The 25,940-nt window shown below is 40.8% G+C and overlaps 1 protein-coding gene across 3 annotated transcripts in view; it reads left to right on the forward strand.

Moving 5' to 3' along the window:
* The window catches only part of ifi44d (interferon-induced protein 44d), a 39,269-nt gene extending 13,910 nt beyond the window's left edge, over positions 1-25,359 (forward strand). For 2 of the 3 annotated variants that reach the window (XM_051121023.1, XM_051121025.1), the window contains 5 exons: positions 9,174-9,372; positions 9,471-9,617; positions 9,702-9,873; positions 11,904-12,004; positions 12,096-12,592. In XM_051121023.1, the coding sequence (XP_050976980.1) occupies positions 9,174-9,372; positions 9,471-9,617; positions 9,702-9,873; positions 11,904-12,004; positions 12,096-12,266 (790 nt within the window). In that variant the 3' untranslated portion in view covers positions 12,267-12,592. Of the gene's footprint in view, positions 1-9,173; positions 9,373-9,470; positions 9,618-9,701; positions 9,874-11,903; positions 12,005-12,095; positions 12,593-24,317; positions 24,419-25,095 lie in introns of those variants that run through there. The other variant, XM_051121024.1, reaches the window with a different exon arrangement.
* The last annotated feature ends 581 nt before the right edge of the window (positions 25,360-25,940 follow it).

Below are 25,940 nucleotides of genomic sequence, written 5' to 3' on the forward strand. Positions count from 1 at the left end.
GTCTTATCTCTCGAATAATCCTTTTAAGTTTGTTTCCAGAAATCCTTGCAGCGATCCGTCCAGAAAGGTAAGTAGAGACAGGTAGGTAATCCCAATGTTGAGACCTCGAGACCAGCCACTGACTGAGTGGAGTGCATGTGCTTATATGTGTTGCAGGTAAGTGATATCAGGTGTGTCCAATTAGAAGGCTGGTGACTGGGAACGAGTGACTGTGGCTGGTGAGACAGGTGACTGTGTGGAGGGATTCTGGGAAATGTAGTTCGTGGAGAAACCTGATCGAGTGATGGACAGTGTGATGAAGGTTGGCGGATTTGTGACAAAAACTACATCGAGTTTTTCCAGATGTCTCCCCATTTTGAAAGAAACATCAGACTGATTTAGCCACTCCCTTGCATAGTTATGTTCTTTGTTCTAAATTGATCTCATTCTGGACTGAAGCATTTAAAACCCTGTCAGATATTTTACATAGTGTATTAGTGCCCGACCCACTTCTTGTGATATTTGGAATTTCTGATAAAATTATGTCACTTAAAAAATCTCAACAACAGTTGCTGTCCTATGGATTTATTGTGGCAAAGAAAGTTATCCTAAGGTTTTGGAAAACAACAGAAATCCCATCAGCTAAACTATGGTTGGAAGAAATAATTAAGGTACTACATTTGGAAAAAATTTGATTCCTGATGGCAAATAAATTTGACAATTTTGATAAGATTTGGTCTCCTCTTCTCATATATCTTGATAACGCAGGCTGAGTAATCACACGGCGTTGACCGCTCCATTAGTATGGCATGATTTTAAGTCCCTAAGGTGGGGAGGGAGGTAAAGGGTTGTCTTGTTTTGTTCCGTATGTTTGTTGTACTTGTACACTGTGTTTAGTTTTTTGTGTGTTATTTAGTTTTTTTTTTTTTCATTTTTATAACTAAAACCATGTAACAATAACTATTGCACTGTTTCACTGAATACCTTAATAAAATAAATAAATAAATAAATAAATAAACTAAAATACATTCCATGACACAAACACAGTAATATTTTTTAAATTACAGTGGATTTGGCCGTTCGCCATAACACTCACTGTGGGAAGTACAGCAAGCGAAGTGATACAATTATAAATGGTGAAACAGCTGTTGAAGTTTTGTTGGGCTCTAATATTGCACTCTTATTAGCCAATCACATTTGAGGACCAGAAACCAGGGGTGGCGGGCAACGCCCACATTGGCGTTCCCTGCGACTCAGCTCCCGCTTCTGCCGAGGCTGTGGTTGTGGGGATGGCACATAGATTTACTGATGCGGTTGAGACGGGCTTGCCATTTCTCTGCTTTTCACCCTAGATCTAGCACTCAGGGTCAGGGTCTGAAGCGTGCGCTGCGGTCTCTTCACCCTTTGAGTGAGAGCTTGCAGCTGACTGCCCGCACTCTCACTGCACACGCTTCGCTCCCGGAGGGCTCTCCCTGCTGTTCAGGTTCTACTTTGCCGGTGTGGAATTCAACCACGATGCAGGCACGTCTGTCTCCTGCTTGGCCGGTCACTCACTGTCAAACTTTTGGGTCTGAAGGCAGCTGCATCCAACAAAATATCTTTTGACCTGCTGTACATGAGACCTCTGCAGTGTTGACTCAGAACCAAGGGGTTTCCCCAAGGGTCGGTGCCCGTCTTTCCTCAATGCCGTTAGGAGATCGATCTGAGCACCGAGCTAGCTGCTCTGGTTACACCAGAGGTCAGTCTTGGGAGGCTGATTTCCTTAGTAGACTATTTGGCACCGTGGAGGCTTCTGCCAAATGTTTCTCAATGGGTCCTGCACGCCTCGTTTCCCCCGCCTGAAGTTCAGGATGTTTACTATTTAGCAAGTCGTGTCTCAGATCAGGTCCGAGGACTGGTTTGCCACTATAGATCTTAAAGACGCATATTTCCAAGTCTCCATCCTTCCCCAACACAGGAAGTTCCAAAGGTTTGCTTTCAGGGGCCAAGCATACCAATATTGGGTTCTTCCATTCGGCCTTGCACTCTACCCCCGCACTTTCACAAAGTGCTCCTCTGTGACTCCAGGGCATCCACATACTCAATTACACTGACGATTGGTTGATTCTAGCTCATTCGGAGCAGCTGGCGGTTCCACATCAAGATGTTGTTCTTGGCCACATGAAGTGATGTTTCATTAACAAATTTTGGGAGGAGCACACGCAGATAATTAACACGGCCACTTCATCATCAGCAATCGCACTCCCTATCCAATCAGCACAAGAGAGAATCCCTATAAATAACTAAAGCAGTGCATCCTGCAACTTAATTCATATGTGAAGTGCATACTGCTAGGCGCCTCTCAAGTGTCTAAAGTTACCAGCCGTGCTGCTTGGCTGGATAGCCGTTTCAATACTTTCTTCCTTTCGTGTGGTTTAAAAATAAATAAATAAATAAATAAAAATGCATGCCTTTTATCGTTTCTATCTTTTTAAAGGTTGTCAAATAAATCGCTAAAATAGCTACATTTGTTGCTAGGGTAGAAAGAAACAAGCTGCTAGGGTAGTCTGAGAAATTGCTAAATTTGGCAATAAAATTGCTAAGTCGCCAACAATGCAGGCTACCCGGACCTTTCAGTATGTCCCACCAAAAGTCACAAACCACCCCACTTCCCTGTGGCCTACAGTAGCAGAAGCAAGCACGAAGCTGCCTCCACTTGCAACACAGGCCCTCACATCTCAGACTTTCCATCTATTACTCCCATAGCAGACACCAGCGTGAGACTGCCTCCGCTAACAGCGCAGGCTACACAGACTTCCAGCCTTTTTTCCCTGAGTGTCAAAAACCCCATGGCCCACGGCTACAGCAGCTGAAGCAAACGCGAAGCCATTTCCGCTTGCAACACAGGCCCTCGCATGTCTTTCCTCCTGTTACTTCTAACCCCTTTTTTCTTTTTCAGTTGCCTCCAGCTCCCATAGCAGACGCTAGCTACATAGACTACATAGGCTCTTCAGGATGTCACAAACCCCTCTCCCTTCCCATGACCTACAGCAGCTGAAGCAAGCGCGAGGCCGCCTCCGCTTGCAACACAGGCCCACAAATCTCAGTCTTTTCCTGCCACTCCTAATAACCCCTTTTCCTTTTCAGTGACCTCCAGCTTCCATAGTAGACGCTGTGTGGCCACCTCCACTAGTGGTGCAGACCCATCCACAGCCTTTCCCTTACCCCACTCACAAACCCCTCCCCCACCCATGCCCGCAGCCCCACCATCCAACTCTAGTGTAAGGCCACCTCCACTAATGGCGCAGGCTGCAGCTCCCGCCATTCCCCCTCTCCCCCTCTCTTCTTCAGCTATCGCTCCCAGGGCCGCCCCAAGTGTGAGCAAGCCTCTGTAAGCGTTTCCAGCATATTTTTCCAGCTATTTTTTCTCTTCTCCCCTTGCATGCTCGCCCTTCCTTCTAACTTCTGCCATTCCTTACCCATCCCTCCAAATGCTCTCGCCTTGGAACCAACCCTGGTAGCCAGCAGCATCAGGAGTCTTCAGAAGCCAGAGGCCTTCAAAACCTACATGCGGTCAGACCGCTTCCATATCAAAGAAGCTCACTGAATTCTCATCAGCCGACCTCTCTAACACCAGTCTATCCCCATTCACTCGAACTTTAGACCCGCCATAGCCATCCCCTTTAACCCCACCAAAATCACCCATAGCGGCTCATCTCCACTTCAACCATCCTGGCAGCACCCCGTTCCCGCAGGAGCCTTCTCCCCTTTCCCCACTGCTGCAGCAGCAGCCTCATTCTCTTTCCAGATGCCACAAGCAGTGCCCGCTCCCGCAAGACCCTTTCTTCTGTATTTCCCTCCCACCGCCGCAGCAATGCCCGCTCCCGCAGGAGCCACATTCTCTTACAGATGCCACAGCAGTGCCCGCTCCCACTGGAGCCTTATTAACTTTTCCCCACGGCCACAGCAGAAGCCCTTCCCCCCACTGCCGTACTCCACTCCCGCAGGTGCCTTATCAGTATCTCCCCGCTGCCGCAGCAGCGCCTGCTCCTGCAGGAGCCCTTTTTTTCTGTATTTTCCCCTCTGCCATGCCAGTGCCTGCTCCAGCAGGCGCCCGTATCCCTACTTCCCACTGCCGCACCAGTGCGCACTTCCACAGAAGCTTCTTTCTCTTTCAGATGCCACAGCGGCACCGATACTACCATGCCCGTCCAGCATCCTTCAGCTCTAAGCTAGGCAAAGTTTTGGGGGTTACCAAGCCTCACTTTGGCTGCTGTCCCACGATAATAGCCTCTTTGGGGGAGCGCTTTGTGTTCGGTCTAAAAGGCTGAGCTCGGACCCCTCTCCCCAGGCAGGGGGAGTGCCCCAGGCTCGGGAATTATTTCCGAGCTCTGAGCCCTCTCCAGGAAAGCACACCAAATACGCATAACTTTTACTCTATTATATGTAAGTGTGAACTCGTGAAAGAGCTGGGGTTAAGACTAAATGCCAAGAAGAGTGTTCTTTCTCCACTTCAGAGAACCACTTATCTGGGCGTGGTGTGTGATTCGTCCACGATGCAGGCGTGACTGTTTCCTGCTCGGACTGAGACGATCCTCACTGCAGTTGCGAGAGTGAGAGAAGGCCGGTCACTCTCTGTGAAGCAGTTTCAAAAACTGCTGGGTCTGATGGCAGCTGTGTCCAACGTGATACCTTTTGGCCTGCTGTACATGAGACTCCTACAGTGGTGGCTCAAGAGCAAGGGGTTCTCCCCGAGGGGAAACCTGCTTCGCATGATCAAGGTCACACAGCAATGTCTTCATGCCATAGGCATGTGGAGGAAACCTTGGTTCTTGTCTCAGGGCCCGGTGCTGGAAGCTCCTTGTTGCCGCGTAACGCTACAGACGGATGCATCCCTCACCGGTTGGGGGGCGGTCATGAGTGACAACTTAACCAGCGGTCTATGGACAGGTCACCATTTCACATGGCACATCAATTGCCTGGAGATGCTGGCTGTGTTTCTAGTGCTGATACACTTTCTCACAGACCTAAAAGATCGCCATGTGTTGGTGCAAAACCAGCTGGGCGTGGTGTGTGATTCGTCCACGATGCAGGCATGACTGTTTCCTGCTCGGACTGAGACAATCCTCACTGCAGTTGCGAGAGTGAGAGAAGGCCGGTCAATCTCTGTGAAGCAGTTTCAAAAACTGCTGGGTCTGATGGCAGCTGTGTCCAACGTGATACCTTTTGGCCTGCTGTACATGAGACTCCTACAGTGGTGGCTCAAGAGCAAGGGGTTCCCCTTCAGGAACTCGAGCTGCGTCCAGAGAACGCTTTGGGAACGCCCTTGGCGGACGACGCTCTGAAAGAATGTGTAATCGAACCAATGAGAAAGCGGGACGTCACGGGCGGGTGACGTCATCAACCAGGAAGCATAAAAGCACGTGCGAAGCCGGCCGGCGTCAGCTTCTGTCTTTCAGCGGAGCGCTCTGTGTTTGTGTCTGATATCCTCTGTTTTTGTGCAAGTTAGCACGCCTTTTATTTCGAGGATATGTCTAAGAAAACCGAGAAATCTAAGAGTGGCAATAAGAGCGGGCCGCATTTCACGCTGTGTGTTCCCCCTTGTAAGAGATATATTACAAGTGGGGATACACACAGCATGTGCGTGGTCTGCTTGGGAGCGGAGCATGCTATGTCAGCCCTCGAGAGGACTGACTGCCCGCATTGTGAAGCACTTCCTTTGCGGGTGCTCCGCTCCCGGAAGGCTCTCTTTGAGGAGGGAGCCTTCACCAGCGTTCCCCAGGGTGTTGGTCCCGCTGCCGTCGAGGCGGAGCGGGCACTGCATTCCTGGGGTTCGCAGCTGGACCTGCTGGAGGGAATGGAGACGGGTGACCCCCTATCTCCTTCCTTACCCGGCAGGTCCGATGCCCGTTCTGAGGGTTCGGAAGCCCGCACTGCGGCTACTTCCTCCCAAGGAGCGGGCTCTTCTCTCCTCCTGTCTTCCTCTGAGGAGGTTGACTTGGAGAGTGCGATTGAGGAGCCACTCCCTCAATCGCTGCAGTACGAGGAGCTTTTGGAGGTGGTTACTCGTGCGGTTGACAAGCTAAACATCGACTGGCCCGCCGAGGTAAAAGCTACTCTGCAGAGAAGCAAGTTAGATGAGCGTTTTCTGCGGAGTAAGCCTCCACCTCCAATGAGGAGCCTTCCGTTCTTCCCCGATCTCCACTCAGAGATCTCGAGATCGTGGGAAAGACCGTTTTCGGCTCGCTTATTCGTCCCCGCCTCAGATTACTATGGAAATGTGGTGGGGCTCGATGAGCGAGCCTATAAGGCGATGCCCCGTGTAGAGCAGACACTTGCGAGTTATCTGTCTCCCAGCGGGGCATCGTCATTGAAGGCTCCCACCTTACCCTCTAAGCTGCTACGAACAACTTCAGCGCTTGTGGGTAAGGGGTACTCGGCAGCAGGTCAAGCTGGAGCATGTCTGCATACAATGTCAGTGCTCCAAGCATATCAGGCTGACCTGCTGAAGGGGCTAGCTGAGGGCGAGAAAGTAGATCTGGAGGAACTCCAAAGGACCGCAGATTTAGCTCTCCGTGCCACCAAAGGACAAACTCCTGTCCCAGGACAAACTCCTCTCTCTTCGAGCAGTTCACATTCCTGGGCATTTGAATGTGGGAGCAGACATCCTGTCGAGACAGGGGCCGAGGCCCGGGGAATGGATGCTTCACCCAGAGGTGGTGGAGCAGATATGGGAGATCTTTGGGCGAGCCCAATTAGATCTCTTTGCCACGAGGGAGAATGCACAATGTCCCCTCTGGTTCTCTCTAGTTCATCCAGTTCCCCTGGGGCTGGATGCTATGGTACAGACGTGGCCGAGGCTTCGTCTGTATGCCTTTCCCCCGATCGCTCTGCTCCCAGGAGTTCTGGAGAGAGTACGCCGGGACGGGGTCAGTCTACTATTAGTAGCCCCGTACTGGCCGGGCCGAGTATGGTTCTCGGACCTGATATCTCTCCTCGACGGCTCTCCATGGGAGATTCCCGTCAGGAGGGATCTCCTCTCACAAGCGGGGGGCACCATCCTGCACCCCCGTCCGGAGTTGTGGAAGCTGTGGGTGTGGCCCCTGAGGGGGCACAACTCATAGATTCCGGTCTCTCAACTGAGGTTGTGGAGACCATCCTCCAGTCCAGAGCTCCCTCTACGAGGAAACTATATGCCCTGAAGTGGAAGCTTTTCACTTCATGGTGTGAAGAGCGCCAGCAAGACCCAGCTAACTGCCCGGTTGGTACAGTACTGGAGTTTTTGCAGGCTCGTTTCTCCACAGGGTTAGCCCACTCCACCCTGAAGGTTTACGTGGCGGCAATCTCGGCCTACCACGCCCTTCTCGATGGTGTTTCTGTGGGTAAGAACCCACTGGTTATACGTTTCCTCCGTGGTGTACTGAGGCTGAGGCCTCCGACACGACCCCGTGTCCCCACTTGGGATCTGACTGTGGTGCTTGAGGCTCTTTGCAAACCTCCTTTTGAGCCTTTCTTTACCCTAGACCAGGGTATGTTCCTAAGGTCCCCACCCACCCACCACAGCCGGTTGTGCTCCAGGCCTTTTGTCCAGGTCCCCTCCCTTTCGGGTGAGCCTGACCAGCAGAAGCCTTACTTGTATGTGCCCTGTACGTGCCCTAGATGCCTATGTCCACAGAGCTGCCCTGTGGCGAAAATCAGAACAGTTGTTCGTCTGCTATGGCCCCCCTAAGAAGGGGTCTCCTGCTTCAAAAGAGACTTTAAGTAGATGGATTGTGGATGCTATATCTACGGCTTACGAGTCCTCTGACCTCCCCTCACCTTTGGGGGTCAAGGCTCATTCAACGCGCGCTTTGGGCGCCTCTAAGGCCTTTTCTGCAGGTGTCCCAATACAGGACATCTGTAATGCTGCGGGATGGTCCACGCCTCTCACCTTTGTAAGGTTTTACAGCCTTGATGTCCGAGCCACTCCTGGCTCTTCTGTCCTCCTACCCTAGCTCTTTCACTAGGCAGGGATTTGGAAGTCTGGTGGCGTGGGCATCTCGTTCCCAAAGCGTTCTCTGGACGCAGCTCGAGTTCCTGAAGGGGAACGTCCCGGTTACGTATGTAACCTTGGTTCCCCGAGGGAACGAGACGCTGCGTCTCGGTCCATCCTTCCGGCATCCCTGCCGAGCGCTCGCTTCATTCACGAAGCTGACGCCGGCTGGCTTCGCACGTGCTTTTATGCTTCCTGGTTGATGACGTCACCCGCCCGTGACGTCCCGCTTTCTCATTGGTTCGATTACACATTCTTTCAGAGCGTCGTCCGCCAAGGGCGTTCCCAAAGCGTTCTCTGGACGCAGCGTCTCGTTCCCTCGGGGAACCAGGTTACATACGTAACCGAGGGAAAACCTGCTTCGCATGATCAAGGTCACACAGCAAATGTCTACATGCCATAGGCATGTGGAGGAAACCTTGGTTCTTGTCTCAGGGCCCGGTGCTGGAAGCTCCTTGTTGCCGCGTAACGCTACAGACGGATGCATCCCTCACCGGTTGGGGGGCGGTCATGAGTGACAACTTAACCAGCGGTCTATGGACAGGTCACCATCTCACATGGCACATCAATTGCCTGGAGATGTTTCTAGTGCTGATACACTTTCTCACAGACCTAAAAGATCACCATGTGTTGGTGCAAAACCAGCTAAAAGCCATCTCGGTCAAAAATGAGATAATAATACTGAATGAATGCTCCTCCCCGGTGAAAAAAAAAAAAAAAAAAAAAAACAGCGTATGCTGGTAGGTATGTTTTGATGCTGGGATGCTGGTTAGGTATGTTTTGATGCTGGTTTAAGCTGGTCCTTAGCTGGTTTATGCTGGTTTAAGCTGGTCAAGGACCAGCAGGACCAGCATAAACCAGCAAAAGACCAGCTTAAACCAGCATCAAAACATACCTAACCAGCATCCCAGCATCAAAACATACCTACCAGCATATGCTGTTTTTTTTTTTTTTTTGTTTTTTTTTTACCAGGGCTGACACATACTATACGTCCATCAAATACTTTTACTTTAAACTTGCTAAATTCCAGCCTCAGCCCAATCAGAAGTACCAGTACTTACATAGAAATCTATACAAAGTAGCCAGAAAGAAATGCTAATTTTAAAGAAATATGTCAAATGGATTTAGAGGCTTTTGAATCTTAACTCTTTATATAGTTTATTTGTTTCTTGTGCTGGCACAGAAAGAAGGAAGTGCTGAAGAAACGCCTAGAAATGTTCTCTGTGAATCATCCAGATGTAAAGCACATCAAGATCCTGGTAGCTGGACAAGTCGGAGCAGGAAAGTCCAGTTTTATTAATTCTGTCAACAACGCCTTCCGAGGACGAATGACAAGTGAAGCAATAGTTGATCAAAGTAGTGGCAAAAGTTTTACAAAAAATGTAAGTATTATTTTCAAATTATTTAATGTGCAGTATGGGCATTTTGGCTATGTGTACATTTATTTATGGTTTCCTTTGTTTCCTGTATTGTTTCATAGTTGAAATCACACAGAGTCAGAGGTGCAGATGGTGATTTGCCTTTTGTCTTGACTGACATAATGGGTTTACAACCTAAGGTATTGGAGGGGTCTCAGCCAGAAGATATCATCAAAGCCATATACGGACATGTGAAGGATGAGTACAAAGTAATAAACCATGTTGCAAAAAAAAAAAAAAATGTTTTGTTCATGTGATATTTTCAGATTTTCTGTCTCTATTTTAAATCTTAGTTCAATGAAGAGGAGCCGCTCAGTCACACCAGTGAAGATTACGTCAGTGATCCTTTACTGTCTGATCAAGCTTTCTGCCTGGTTTACATTGTGGAAGCAAATACAATCGAAGGTGCAAGTGATCAACTTGTTGACAAATTGAAGATTATCCGCAGAAGAGTCAGTGATAAAAGTGAGATTGGCCTATGAATATATAATTTTTGTTTTAATTTTGAGAAATTTGTTTTGTTGATACAATCTGCTTTTCCCCAATACAAAAATAAATATCGATATCACAAAAATAAAACAACAGAAATATGACTAAATATGACATTAAAAGTAAATATGACAAAAGTCACTAATTTTTATAAAGTAACACTGTCCAACAGCAACACCCACAGGTAAAGTTACAGAGGAGGCGTGCCTTGACTTTCTACAGAGACCCCTTAGCGTGCCGTGACTTTTCTGGAGGCTCACTGAGATGAATGGGGGAAAGTCACATGAGATATATATATATATATATATATATATATATATATATATATATATATGTATATATATATATATATATATATATAAAATAATATATAAAAGTTTGGGAACCCCTTGCAGAATCTGTGAAAATGTGAATAATTTTAACAACATAAGAGAGATCATACCAAATGCATGTTGTTTTTTATTTAGTACTGTCCTGAGTAAGGTATTTTATATAAAATATGTTTACATATAGTCCACGAGAAAAAAAAAAATGGCTGAAATTATTAAAATAATCCCCTTTTTTTTCTGTGATGGTTGTTCATGAGTCCCTTGTTTGTTCCGAACAGTTAAACTGAGTACTGTTCTTCAGAAAAATCTTCCAGGTCCTGCAGATTCTTCTTGCATAATTGGACCCTTTCCAGCAGTGACTGTGTGATTTTGAGATCCATCTTTTTACACTGAAGACAACTGAGGGACTCATATGCAACTATTACAGAAGGTTCAAACACTCACTGATACTCCAGAAGGAAACACAATGCATTAAGAGCCGGTCGGTGGGGGGGGGGGGGTGTGAAAACAGGATGAAGATGTCCAAATTTTTCTTATTTTGTCGAAATATCATTTTTTTTTTCCATTTAGTACTGCCCTTCGGAAGCAACAGAAGATACGTGCTTGTTTCCCAGAAGACCGATTAGGTGCAATTTACCTTGATCTTCAAATACAAAAGGTTTTCACCCCCTAGCTTTTAATGCATCGTGTTTCCTTCATCAGTGAAGGTTTAAACCTTTTTTAATAGTTGTGAGTCCCTCAATTGTCCTCAGTGTGAAAAGATGGATCTCAAAACCATACATTCACTGCTGGAAAAGGTGCACATATGCAAAAGTTGTGAAAAACTGAAGAATCTGCAGGACCTGGAGGATTTTTCTGAAAAACAGTGCTCAGTTTTTTCAGAACAAACAAGGGACTCATGAACAACCCTCACAAAACAAAACAAAACAAAAAAAGTTGTAGATCATCCAGTTAACCACACACCGTATTAAGAACCAAGTGTTATACCGGTATATATATATCGGTAATTCTGAATGGGCTGAGGCTGGGATTTAGTGAGTTTGAAGTAAAAGTATTTAAATAAAAAATGTGCTGTTCACTGCACCTAAAATATATAATTGCAGAAAAAATATATACGTTTGTATTGAACATTTATGGAGCAACAGATTTTGTGTGACAAATTATACAAGTCATTTATTTTTAAATCTTATAAATGTATGAGGTGGCAAGGGGGGGCTTTAACCCCACACACGGGGTACAGCATGGGGCAAAGGCACACAGTATTAATATAAATAATTTAGCTAAAATATATATATATATATATTTTTTTTTGTCCAAATCATTCACTTTAGCAAAGTGTGCACCATATTCAAAATAATTTGTTTTTGTTCAATAAATTGACATCTGTTAATATAAACATATGTTAACATATGTTAATATAAAATATTAACATAAGCAAGCACAAAATCAACTTTGTGCTGCAGTCCACGATTGCTTCAAGGATCAGACAATTTTGCATGTACATCTTGAAAAGCGAATGTTTTAGAAAGTGCTACGCCACATTTTTCTGCCACGTTCTAGTGGTTTAGAGGAAAATAATATCAAAGGAGCCTTTTACCCTGGGCACCTTTAGCCCCGTTCTACCCTAATTTTATAATTTTATAGTCCACTAACATTGCTTCTGTGCAATCACTGTAGGGATTCCTCAAGTGATCATCATGACTAAAGTGGATGAAGCATGTCCACTGGTGAAAAATGACCTAAAGAAGGTACACACCAGCAAGAAGATCAAAGAGAAGGTAAATCATGTCCTTTATGTGCTTTTTCTGATATTTGTTTAATGATCTCAGTTTAACATTGCTTTTAACAGCCCCCCCCCACTTTTTTAAGATGCAATTGTGCAGTGAGATGATTGGGGTGCCAATGAACTGCATCTTTCCAGTGAAGAACTACCATGATGAGATCGACACAGATGATGATGTTGATGTTCTGATTCTAAAGGCTTTTGACCAAATTGTAAACTTTGCTAATGATAGACTGATGAATGCTGCTTCCAACTGACATAAACTTTATGCATGCACCGAATGCTGACAATATTCATCTGCCCAATAACAGGGAAAACAGCACATGGAATGCACATTGATGAGATTTAACAAAAACTATATATGCATGCACAGAAGACCTTGTTCCATATATGCACGCTTCAAGGCAGTCTTTCAAAAGCTTCAGTGTTAGTAATATCATATCATGTATTATGATTTATATTTATTATTACACAGTATTCCCCAATAACAACTGTCGTCATTAGCCAAATAACCACTTAAGCCATTTTTAAAGACATAGTAATACAGTGGTCAGCATCCTTTATGTCACAGTTGAAACAATGTAGCAAATTAATAAAATCAATTAAAGTACATGGATCAAGTAACTGATTATGGTGGGTAATACAAACATACACACAAACAAAACATTTATTATTATTAAGTTGGCTTGAGAAAGCCAACTTACTGATGTACTATTTAATCTTCTTCTTCTTCTTCTGAGCCAAAATTTGAACACTATCTCCTCCTGGAGCTTTCAAGCTTCAGACTGGTCTGACTCTGTGTGCTATATCTTTTCAGACTGATCCGGCTTACAGTTATCGTAAAACAAACTATCAAAACCACCAAAAATCCCATAGACTTACATTGACGCAATGTTCAAATGAGCGAAGACTATTCAAACTCCAACTGTCAAAATTTAAATCTAAACTCCCAGAATCCTTTGAGACTAAGGCTGTTTCTCAATATGCGTTCTTATCACTGATCTATAATAGAGAACTGGATAGCTCATGACTTCATAGAAGTGAAGCCACTGTGCCGCCATATTGCTATTCCCTAGTATTCGCAAACATTCTATTGAATGAATAGGAAATTATACGACTTTCATGAGAAAACATCACCTAACAAGTCAGCGTTTTCATATCTGACGTCTCACTGTACATTCTCACAACGCAAACGTCCTAAGCATGTAAACGGTTATTGTTTAATGTCGGGAATTCCCTCTGCTTATTAAAAATATACATTACAGTAGCGAACATCATGAACATGATAAACATAGGACGTTCACCATGTTTACAAATGACAAAATGCTCATTCTGAAAACTGAAAGATTTATGCTTTGTATATATATAATTTGCCTTGCACAGTTAATAATTGTTTGTGCTGTTTTGTTATAGTGTTTTTATTCGTAACGTTACAGGCTAAATGCACATTTCAACAATGATTTTGTTAACATCATTTTGAAGCAGGTAATGATTTAAACGTTTAATTCAGCCTACAGCCTACAACATTCATGTTGAGATAAATGTTAATAATAAACGTTAATAATGCAAAAATGTTAAATATAACATTTTAAAATGATTTAAATAACTAAAAAGATAAAATGAAAATGAAACTTTAAAAATGAAACAAACTGTCAGCAGATGCCGTTAAGTCACTGATTTTATCACTGAATCATTTATTCAGGAATGAAGCGACTCTCTTTACGAATGGGTAATTGAATCAATGACTCAGATTCGTTTAAAAACCCTGTTCATTCATAAACGGAACACAGCTGTGTTTGAATTGAGATGCGGCTTAGTTGTGACTTTGTTTCAGACTATTTCCATTGACGAAATTGAGCAAAATCAGGTAGTGTTATAGTCAGATAAATGTAATTTAAGGCACTTAATATAATAGAATTTGCGCGATCTTTAAGAGTTTAAAATTGATGTTGCTCACTTAGGGACATTAAAATATTCACAAAATAACTTGGAGAAATAACGCTGACTAATTACATTTGGTACGGATTTAAAGACATCTTGCTTTATTCCCAAGATTTGAATTTCAGTACAGCATAGAGCAATATAACAGGCTTGTATTGTATTATTTATTGTATATTCGAATCAATTTCAAATACTAATTCCAGATATATGTTCATGTTTACTATTTCCTGCATAATTCCTTACGTTAAGAAATATATTTTATGTTAGATCAAAACTGTGTCGTCAAGTGCGCAGCTGACACACCCACCTGAACAATTTCAAAACATTGCTTATCCTGCTCGAAAAGACCATAAATACTGCAGATAAGATTTTAAGTAAAAATTCATTTACATACACGTATCATAAAAACTAGTCCTGTGTCACAGATACGCTTAAAATCAGGTGATTTTAGGTCAGGGGTTTAGCTGTGAGTCAATAATGCTCTCTGCCGGTAGGGAACAGTAAGATGGCGGATCGAACACTTCCGGTGGCTTCACTGCCTCACGGCAGTTTAGAACGCAATGAGCGATCCAGTCATTACATATAGATCAGTGGTTCTTATGCGATCTTGTGTCTTTGTGTTCTCGCTCTACATCATCAAACAGTTGAAGTTTAATTCCAATACTGAAGAACGCAAGTACAGAGGACACATGAAAGTGCCTGGATGTGTTCTTGAAATCGAGGATGCATCGACTGCAGACTTGAGAGAATCAAACCGTTAGAAATCCCAGAAGGTGCTGCGGGTGGACGACGTACAGAAGCCTGTAAGCTTTAAATTTCTCGTTCTCGCTTAAGAAGTTCCCGCTGCTAGACTCATTCAAACTCATCTAATACATCTAATATTTCTAATCTACTTAAATGAGGCTAAACCAGCATATGCTGGTTAGGTATGTTTTGATGCTGGTTTATGCTGGTCCTTTGCTGGTTTATGCTGGTCCTTGACCAGCAACATGACCAGCATAAACCAGCAAAGGACCAGCTTAAACCAGCGTCAAAACATACCTACCAGCATATGCGTTTTTTTTTCACCAGGGAGCTATATGCAAATCATGCTAACAACATGCTAGTAACATGCTAATCATGTTAGAAACATGCTAGTAGCATGCTAATCATGCTAGCAACTGGCTGGTAACATGCTATTCATGATAACAAAAGGTTAGTAACTTGATAATCATGCTAAAAGATGATAACAACATTTTAATCATGTTAGCAAAATGCTAGTAACTTGCTAATCATGCTAGAAACATGCTAACAGCATGTTAATAACATTTTAATCATGTTAGAATCATGCTAGAATCATGCTAGCAACTTGCTAATCATGCTAGTAACATGCTAATCATAATAACAAAAGGTTAGTAACCTATTAATCATGTTAAAAATAGGCTAGCAACATCTTAATCATGTTAACATGGTAGTAACATGCTAACTATGCTAAGAAAATGCTAGTAACATGTTAATCATGCTAAAATCATGCTAGTAGCTTGTTAATCATGTTAGAAACATGCTAGCAACATGGTAGTAACATGCTAGAATCATGCTAGTAACATTCTAACAACTTGTTAATCGTGCTAAAAACATGCTAACAACATGCTAATCATGCTAACATCATGCTAATAACATTCTAATCATGTTAGCAACATGTTAATACTTTGGTATTAATCATCATCATTAATCATTAATCATTAATCATGCTAGTGACATGCTAATTATGTTGACAGTATGCAAATAACATGCTTATCATGCTAGCAACAGGCTAATAACATGTTAATCATGCTAAAAACATGTTAGTAATATGTTAGTAACATGCTGATCATGTTAGAAATGTGATGGTAGAATGTTAATCATGTTAGAAAACATGCTAGTAACTTGCTAATCATGCAAACAACATGCTAGAAGCTTGTTATTCATGCTAGAACCAGTAACTTGTGAATCATGGTAACAACATGCTAGTAACATACTAATCATGCTAACAACATTTTAATAGCTTATAAAAATGCAAGCAACAAGCTAATTATGCTAACAACATGCTAACAACATGTTCAATCATTTAAGCAATGTGTTAAATCATGCCAACAACATCATCTTTCATACTTTTACAACTGCTTCAAGCTTTCAGGCTAGGCTTTTTCAAGCCAACTTAAAGTTTGTTCTCAAACTTTATTCATCTAGTTTTATTATTATTATCATTAATATCATTATTATTATTATTATTATTATTATTATTAATTAATAAATAAATAAAAGATTGTTTGTTATTAACTGACATCAGCTATATATTAGAAAACCATATACTTATGATATACAACAATGCCAAAGTGTCTGGAAAAATGCTTGGTGAAGTGATATTAATGTCCTAGAACACGCAGACTAAGGTAAACTGAAGCTAAGGTTTTAGTCCACCAAGATCCAGTCAAAAGCCCCATTTCCTACGCAGGAACTTTTCCCAGGAACTAGGACTTTTGGGCTGGTACTCTGTGTGTTCCCACCGCAGGAACCAGGATCTAAATAAAGTTCCAGGTAAACATTTAAAAAATGAGGTCAAAAATGGGATAATGATACTGAGTTAATGCTCCTGACACATAGTATATGTCCATCAAATACTTTTACTTCAAATTCGCTAAAATCCAGCCTCAGCCCAATCAGAAGTACCAGTACTTACATAGAAACCTATACAAAGTAGCCAGAAAGAAATGCTAATTCTAAAGAAAAACGTCAGATGGATTTAGAGGCTTTTGCATCTGAACTCTTCATATATTCACATAATTTTTACAAAAAATATTACTGTTATTGTGTCATGAAATGTAGTTTTAAAAGTATTTCAGATGAGAATGTAGTTGTTTAAAACTCAAATCTGCGGTTTATTTATAAAGACAGCGCATGTTTGAAAATACGCTTCCCCAGTTTCGGAGATGTGAGCTTCTTGCGATCAGCGGGTGCTCAGTGCTGATGTATCCCGATGAGAGCAGCCTCAACTTGGCTAGTCCTTTTAATTTTTGCCACTGGCTTTGATGCCTCTGTAGTGGTTAAACAAGATGTAATTTGTTTTGGGTAAATCCCAAATTAAATTTTCTTGGGGGAATTTAGGGGTTTAAGAGGGCACTCTGGAGGGCGCTCTGGAGGTGCTGGCACTGGAGGGTGCTCTGGTGGAGCGGGCACTGGAGGAGCTGGCTCTGGAGGAGTGGGTTCTGGAGGAGCGGCCCCGGAGGGCGCTCTGGAGGAGCGTGCACTGGAGGTGGGGGCTATGGAGGGTGCTTTTGAGGACCGGCACTGAAGGGTACTCTGGAGGAGCGAAGCTTGCCAATACAGGGGGCTCACGAGACGAAGGAGGGCTGGAGGTGACCAGCAGAGGCGAAGGACACTCAGGAATCGATGGAAAGCTGGATGGGACCAGCGGAGAGTAAGGAGACAGGAGAGTTCTCTGGAGCTGGGGAGAAGATAAGGGCAGAAAGCAGTCTCTTCCTTCTCATGCTCCTCTTTTGGTTTGTTATTAAGCTTGACAGAGGAGTGGCTGCCGTTTCTGGGCTGAGAACCGGAATAGTTCTTGGAGCTGGGCACGGAGGAAGGGAGGTAGATTTCAGCGCTGACTGGATTTTTTAGTTTAAGCCATTCAAATACAGAATGAGGTTGATTAATTTGACCAAAGGGAAGTCGCACAAAGGAGAACTACAACGAATAGTGTTCTCATCCAGTCCCATCTGAAAACATGCATATAGTGAGGCGTCGGGCCAGCTCACCTGATGGGAAAGCTCGAAGAATTCCTCCACATACCTTTCCAGGAGGTGACCACCCTGTCACAGGCAGCACAGCTGGTCCTCAGCCCAATTCATCTTGTTTGTTAGGTCCTGGATTCTGTCACAGTGGTTGTAACAATAGCGCATGACAAAGGAGTAAACATAAAGATTCTTTAATTCCAACTTGTAATCCAAAACAAAGAACAAATTATCATCAACACACGTATTCCATTCAAATAACATCAATCCAGGACAAAGACTAAGGGAGAACTGAGGACTTATAAGCAAGAACCAAACAAAGGGAACTAATGAGATGATTAATACAACACAGATGAACACAATGAAGGTGATTAACTAATAAAGAGAACAGGAATCAAACCAAATAAGGACAAACAGGAACTAAACGTGACATTAGTGTCAGTAGCTCAATGAGTGCTCAACATCTTTGAAATAATGGTGCACCCCCATAGTCCAAAATATGTGTAAAACGATGTGGATTTTTTTTTTTTTTTTTTTTTTTTTTTTTAATAGCGTAAATCTTTCATGGGTTTTTGAGGAAAGCATTTCAGGATTTTTCTCCATATAATGGACTTCAATTGTGCCCCTGATTTTGAACTTCCAAAATGCATTTTATATGCAGCTTCAAAGGGCTCTAAACAATCCTAGGAGGAAGGGTCTTATCTAGCGAAACGATAGTTTTTTTTTCAAAAAATGTATACTTTTGTATACTTTTTAAACACAAAAGCTCATGTAGCACTAGCTCTGGGACTAGCTCTACATACTACACATCGAAAGGTCACACGCAACGTAGGTGGAACTACAGACCCAGTGTTTACAAAGCAAACGCGCAAAGACTAAGGAAGTGCAAGTAAGTCAAATGCTGTTTACAAACAAAAAGGTACAACGATGTCAGACGATTCAGAAGTTTTAGGAGAAAATGAGATGTAGCTGACGATGAACAGATTGTTTTGCTAGATAAGACCCTTCTACTTCTTGAGTTCTCTTTTAAGATAAGTGAATTGTTTCATTATTCCTTATATAACATGTTGCATGGTCTGCATTTATCAGTTTCTAAATAAAGCAACATTATATGAGGTTAAATAATGTTCAGTGTTTGTTTGAGTTGTGTATACGATGTATGGCCTGAGTAATAAAGCATAAGCAGAGGCAACATGAGAATGTGCATTGTGTTAACAGCACCAGCAGCAGACAGGTAACTTTGCTCTAAGTATGTATGTCTCCTGCCATAGTACGTTTTTGTTTCTATAGGATGGAGACTTAGGATGTGCTGTATCGCTGGATAAAGATTCTAAATGTAGAGTTACTGTCATCAAAAGCTAAAGACTCAGACCGTGATCCTTTCTTTCTTTTTTTCTTTCTTTCTTGTCTTTATTTATTAAGCACTTGCACACAACCGACCATTGACTGAAGTGCTGTACTATATGTATAAACAGTCTCACATATAAAAAACAACACTAAAACCACAATAAAATGACAGTGAAATAAACTCCACAATTTCAATATACAGATAAATATCTTTACCTCATTATATGCTAATGTGAGGAAATGTTCCTTAAGCTTGTGTTTAAACATTTCATGTGGAAGCTGATCTGAGAGAAAACAGTAATTCCAGAGTTTCGGAGCTATCGCTACAAAAGCTGGATCTCCACTTCACCGTTTAGTTCTAGGAATCATCAAAGTCAGCTGGTCAGCTGACCTTAAAGACCATTTTGGCTCCTATCTGTTACTGCCCCTCCCTTAATGGACCAGACATTCAGAACTAGACTGTTGCATGTCATTTTTTGCCCATTGTCCTAATACTAACATACTTAACCAGATTTTGTTTTCCTCATTAAAGGCTTTTGCCTACATATATTGTTGTTTTGTTAGCTTGTTTCTTTCTGATAACGTTTAAACCTTTAAAGACGGACATGTTGTGAATTCTGAGGTTATTGACAGTGGTATAGAAACAACAATCATTCAGACAAAACCGCTCAGAGTCTAGCCTGCGTCATGTCCCAATTTTATTCCGCCTCTCTTAGACACCTTCATTTCTTGACAATGGCAACATGATTCACTCTTTTCATCCTTTATTTATCTCAGTTTATCATTCTTTTCTGCACTCCTGTAAAGATTTTAAACACAAAAGGTACCAGTTCCCCTAAAATTCAACAAAGTATCCAAAATTCAATTCTTATCAGAGATCATTTAGTAAGATCCCCACAGATTCCTTCACTTTTAGGGTGGTTGAGGTTAGGATGGTGTTAGCGTCAAACTAATATGAAATCTACAAAAATTACCTAATAGATAGGGTTATGATTGGTGTTGGAATCAGGCTATACATATAAAATAACACCAGGATTATGACCTGTCTGAAATGAGGCCTTAACCCTAACCCTGACTCTAACCCTAACCCACCCTGTATGCTTTTTCTCACCCCTTAAACCTATTATTATAAAATACTTCTTCAAAGTTGACCTTTCCCGTCTTTTAACATTGTACAGTTATGTTAATGAGTTGTGTCCATGAGGCGTGAAACTGTCAAAGGCCTCTGTCACATTTATCTGGTTTAAAACAAAGGCGTAACCTAAATATAGACCTCAGTGAGAAAGTGATGTGCATATAAATATGGTCATTGTAATGTACAGCTAGAAGAAATTGTCCATTTTTTATTCCGGGGAAGTTTTCTCTTGTGGGGGGAAGAAGAAGAACGTGTTCTAGATTATATATTTTATAACATATAATTTGTTGGATCTTCTGGCTCATGCTTTATTATATTTCATTTTTCCTGTTCTTGTGTTTGTGTTTTGCTGTGCACCTTTCATCCTGTTTTCTTAACTTTTGGCAGGTTGTGTTATGTATGGACATCATCAATGAGCACCTGTCTGAAGTAATTAGAAAATAGTGTGGCAAATAAATAAATAAATAAATAAAATAAATATATACTTTTCCTTCTATCTAAAGCTAAGCCATCTTAGCACCACATAGTGCATTCAGAAGTATTTATTTATTTTTGTATTTATTTACACACATATTCCCTTACCAAAAAAGAAGTATATAAAAGTATACTTTTAAGTATGATTTAAGTATAACAGTAGTAAACCTTTAGTGCGCCACTAGTTTACATCTATAATTTTAGCTTGTACTGCAACTATATTAAAAGTGAACTTATAGGTATATTGATAGTTTACTAATGAAATACTTGTAGCATTTTTAGTGCACTTTGAAGTATAGTCTTAGTAAACTACTAGTTTAGTAGTTTTATACTGCAAGTATGCTCATAAGTTTTCTTTAAGTGAACTTTGCATCATACTTGAAGTATACTACTATGTCCCTATTTAGGTAATAATTTGTATGTGTTTTGTTATATGAATATCTGAACATACAAAACATCAAAAGAAAGATCAGGGTATCTGCTTGTAAACAAAAACATTTTATTCTAGCTTCATGCATTCTTTTTTATAAACACTTGAATGTGTGTAAGATTCATAAATAAGAAAAAATAAAGAAATAAACAACATTTTGAACAAAAAGCTGAACAAAGACTACACATTGGATTCAGAATTGTAATCAAAATGTAGGTGAGTTGATCAACACCCCAAAGCTTGACAGTCATTATATTAGGAACAGGAAACACTCAATCAAAAATTCACAATATGTATTTTTAGTGTTAAAGCTGGTTCTGAGCTGCTTCTGAGCAACAAGTGACTTTCTGTCTAACAAGTGTGCTGTTAAATTCTAATGTAATTCTAATGTAATTCTGTAACACTTTGTATGTTCTTCCCCCCTCCCTTCCTGAAATGACAAAGCACTTCCAAATCACTTTCAGTTTGTGTTTCCTGGAAAGGGATGTTCACGTAATCATTTTTTTTAATTATGTTTAAAAAACTATGTATTTAAATATGTTCCCAATATTCGGAAAGTGGAAACTGAAAGTGAAAATGATAGAAGAGTACGGAAGAGTACGTAAACGAGAACCGAAACATAAGCTTTCAGACTAGGCTGCAGACAGTGAAACAGCGAGTCACATTTCCTTCTGAGAAAAGCAACAAAGAATGGGAGGCGAAGAATCAAAACTGGAATCAGCAGCATCAAAACTGCAATCAACAGCATCACAACCGGATCTACCACCAAGCCAAGGTGAAATTAGGCAGCACTAATTCTTTTATATTTAGTGTCGTTTTACAATGTAATATGATTAGAATTCTGACAGAACACACACAAATCTACTGTAGATAATCACTGGGAGTGATAAAACAATTCATTGCTAAACTCTGTTATCATTATATCATTCTCTCTCTCTCTCTCTCTCTCTCTCTAGATAAAGAATTAGAAATTTGATTGGGGGTAAGTTCATTATATACTATTTATTTATTATTTCTTTGTTGTTGTTTTGCCATGCATAGTAGACTGGAATTTCAGAAAAAAAAAAAAAAAAAAAAAAAAAAAAAAAACAATCACATATTATTAGTAACTATTTTATATTTATGGAAAGAATGTGACCATTTGGTTAGTAGCTAGTCATGGGGGAGTGAGAATATGAAAATAAATATAATAATTGTGTATACAAGAAACAAACCTATACACGATTAGAGGTTGCATCAGCCAAAAATTGTCCGTCACTGACAGACTTTTTTTAGCTGTGACGGAAAAATCTGAAGGCTGTCTGTCACTTTAACAGATAACACTGAGGGTGAGGTAAATTGTAGCTGTAATTCTCACCCCTGTCCAGTTGGTGACGAGTGCGCTCCATTGTAGCAGCAGAGCATTGGAACAAAAATGAAACTGTCTTGAATGTTTCCCTATGCGTTTGATTACACACAGGCAAGTACACAGAAGCTACAACAATCACGGCACATTAAAGAGCACAAAACTGTATTTATTGCTTGAATTTCCCAATGAAATGGACAGAATTTGACATCTGAGACTTTGTTTCATATCAAAATTAACACAAAGCTTAGCCTATTGCGATTTATTGGATGGGAGGCGTGCTCTGTGCTGTTCATTCATCAACCGAAAACAGCATAGACCAAAAGATCAACTGGGATTTACGATATTGGTTCATAAAAATGAGAATATATTAAAATCAGTGTCACTGCAGGGTGTGGTGTTGAACATAAAAATTTACGCAGTTTCATCTGTTCATCTGTTCTCTTCAAAATAAATGCATAAACCTATATCATCCTGTAGGTTCAGAATTTAAAAATGAAAATGTAAACAAACATAAAAGCAGTTAAATGTGTTATTATAATAAAATAGAAATATTAAAATGACGGGTAAAAATAGATTATGATGGAATTTGTACAACCCTGTCTGACAAAATGACGGACAATGTTAAAAGATCAACAAGCCCTGGGGTTGCAGTAATGTAGCAGGGACCCAATGAACAAGGAACTACCTCGTAGTACCTAGTGGTTCTGCTGCAGAAATAAGGAAAGCCTTCCAAATCCGATCCAGGATGGGGCAGGGGAGGGTCCCACCCTGAAACATAGAAAGAACACAGAACCCAACTGAACATACTGCAACACAAGCCTAAGCGGCTAGTGACAAATATCAGTTCTAGTGACAAAAGAAAAGGATCATACTCATCACTATGGCTCCCCATCACGATTCATTGACAGACATACTAGAAGGGCTAGTCAAAGACTGAGTCCGGAGACAGCACTGTTTGGGTAAGAGCTCAAAGAGACCGCTACTTAAAAAACCCTACAAGGGGGAGTAATCACTGAGCTATCCGCAGCTAGTCCCGCATAGCCAGTTCGAAAAACCCGATAAACCCTCCTAGATGGAGGCATGAACTCGTGAAGTTACAGTTATGCACATTTACTGTGTATACCTTGTATATATGTATATATGTATATATGTGTATATATATATATATATATATATATATATATATAATATATGTAAGTACCAGTACTTCTGAATGAGCTGAGGCTGGGATTTAGCGAGTTTGAAGTAAAAGTATGTGATGGATATATACTATGTGTCAAGACCAAGATGGCTTTTAGAGGGTTTTGCATCTAAACGCTTCATATATATATATATATATATATATATATATATATATATATATATATAGGGTACAACGGGGCTAAAGACACACCTTAAGAAAAAATGTGTCGTTTACTGCACCTAAAATATGTAATTGCAGAAAAAATGTATATGTTTGTATTTGAACATTTATGGAGCAACAGATTTTGTGTGACAAATTATACAAGTCGTTTATTTTGATTTTAAATCTTACAAATGTATGAGGTGGCAAGGGGAGGCTTTAACCCCACACACGGGGTACAAGGCTCACCAGCGTGGGACAAAAATGCACACAGTTTTGATATAAATACTTTAGATAAATGTTTTCTTTTTTTCTTTTTTTTATAATTATTATTTTATAATGTCTAAGTTAATACTTGTCCAAAGCTTTAGCGCTTGTGCACTATATTCTGCCTATCTTGAACACCACATTTTTCTGCCATTTAGTGGTTTAGAGGAAAATAATATCAAAGGAGCCTTTTACCCAAGGCGCTTTTAGCCCTGTTGTACCCTAATTTTATAATTTTATAGTCCACTAACATTGCTTCTGTGCAATCACTGTAGGGATTCCTCAAGTGATCATCATGACTAAAGTGGATGAAGCATGTCCACTGGTGAAAAATGACCTAAAGAAGGTATACACCAGCAAGAAGATCAAAGAGAAGGTAAATTATGCCATTTAATGTCCTTTATGTGCTTTTTCTATATATTTTTAATATTTGTTGAATCTTTCACTAGTGAAAAATAAATGTACTAAAATGTATTTAAAATCATTTATTTAATACTTCAAATACATATTATGTACCTAATAAAATTACCCTGCAATTATACTTTTAGCATACTAAACTGGTATATTTAAAGTCTGCTAAATTGGAAAAACTAATTTTGTACTTTATGCACTGTAATTATGTGGAAGTAGTGCTGAAGTCCAACTAAAGATAAACTTAAGTATTTTTGATTGTGCTAAAGTGGAAAATTGCAAGTATACTTTAGGTACACTTTAAATAATATCTTCCTTTAAATGCAAACATTTAATGATCATAAAATCCTCATCAATAGTGACATTAAAACATACTTTAGGCATAATATTAAGAAATGTGTGTTGTGCACAAGTAGTACTCCAAATATGTTTAATTACAATTTTTATCGTCAAGTCAAGTCAAGTCAAGTCGAGCTTTATTGTCAGTAATCAGTAATTATCAGTCTCAAGCGATATGTCAGTAAAAATGTTAATAGACTGGAACTATACTTAGTATAAATGAATAAATAAATCTTTTAAATCAATTACTTTTTTACTAGGGTCTCACTTTTTTTGTCACACAACTTTTTTTTTTTTTTTAAGATGCATTTTTGCAGTGAGATGATTGGGGTGCCAATGAACTGCATCTTTCCAGTGAAGAACTACCATGATGAGATCGACACAGATGATGATGTTGATGTTCTGGTTCTAAAGGCGTTTGACCAAATTGTAAACTTTGCTCATGAGAGACTGATGGAAGCTGCTTCCAACTGACACAAACTTTATGCATGCACCGAATGCTGACAATATTCATCTGCCCAATAACAGGGAAAACAGCACATGAAATGCACACTGATGACATTTAACAAAAACTATATATGCATGCACAAAAGACCTTGTTCCATATATGCACGCTTCAAGGCAGTCTTTCAGAAGCTTCAGTGTTAGTAATAACATTTATTATGATTTATATTTATTATTACATAATATTCCCCAATAACAACTGTCGTAATTAGCCAAATAACCATGTAAGTCATTCTAGAGACATAGTAATACAGTGGTCAGCATCCTTTATGTCACGGTTGAAACAATGTAGCAAATGAATAAAATCAATAAAGTACTTGGATCAAGTAACTGATTATGGTGAGTAATAGCTCTGACTCTAGATACATGACAGATGACATCAGGATGGTGGGAATGGGCTGGGAGGGCTGTAGCTGTGTGGTTAGGTTGTACTCTACCTTACCAATAGTAAATGGAGAACCACACAGCAAAGGCACAATGTCCACATACAGGGACAAGCTGGAATCTCCTGATGAAACTAATAAGAGAAACTGCTGCTTCTCTGAAACTAATAAGGTGAAGGACCTTTTTACGCATCAAACATAAACACATAAATAAATAAAACATTTATTATTATTATTTGCCTTGAGAAAGCCAGCTTACTG

The sequence above is a fragment of the Labeo rohita genome, chromosome 10, assembly GCF_022985175.1.
Source record: "Labeo rohita strain BAU-BD-2019 chromosome 10, IGBB_LRoh.1.0, whole genome shotgun sequence".
In the NCBI taxonomy this organism is placed as follows: Eukaryota; Metazoa; Chordata; class Actinopteri; order Cypriniformes; family Cyprinidae; genus Labeo; species Labeo rohita.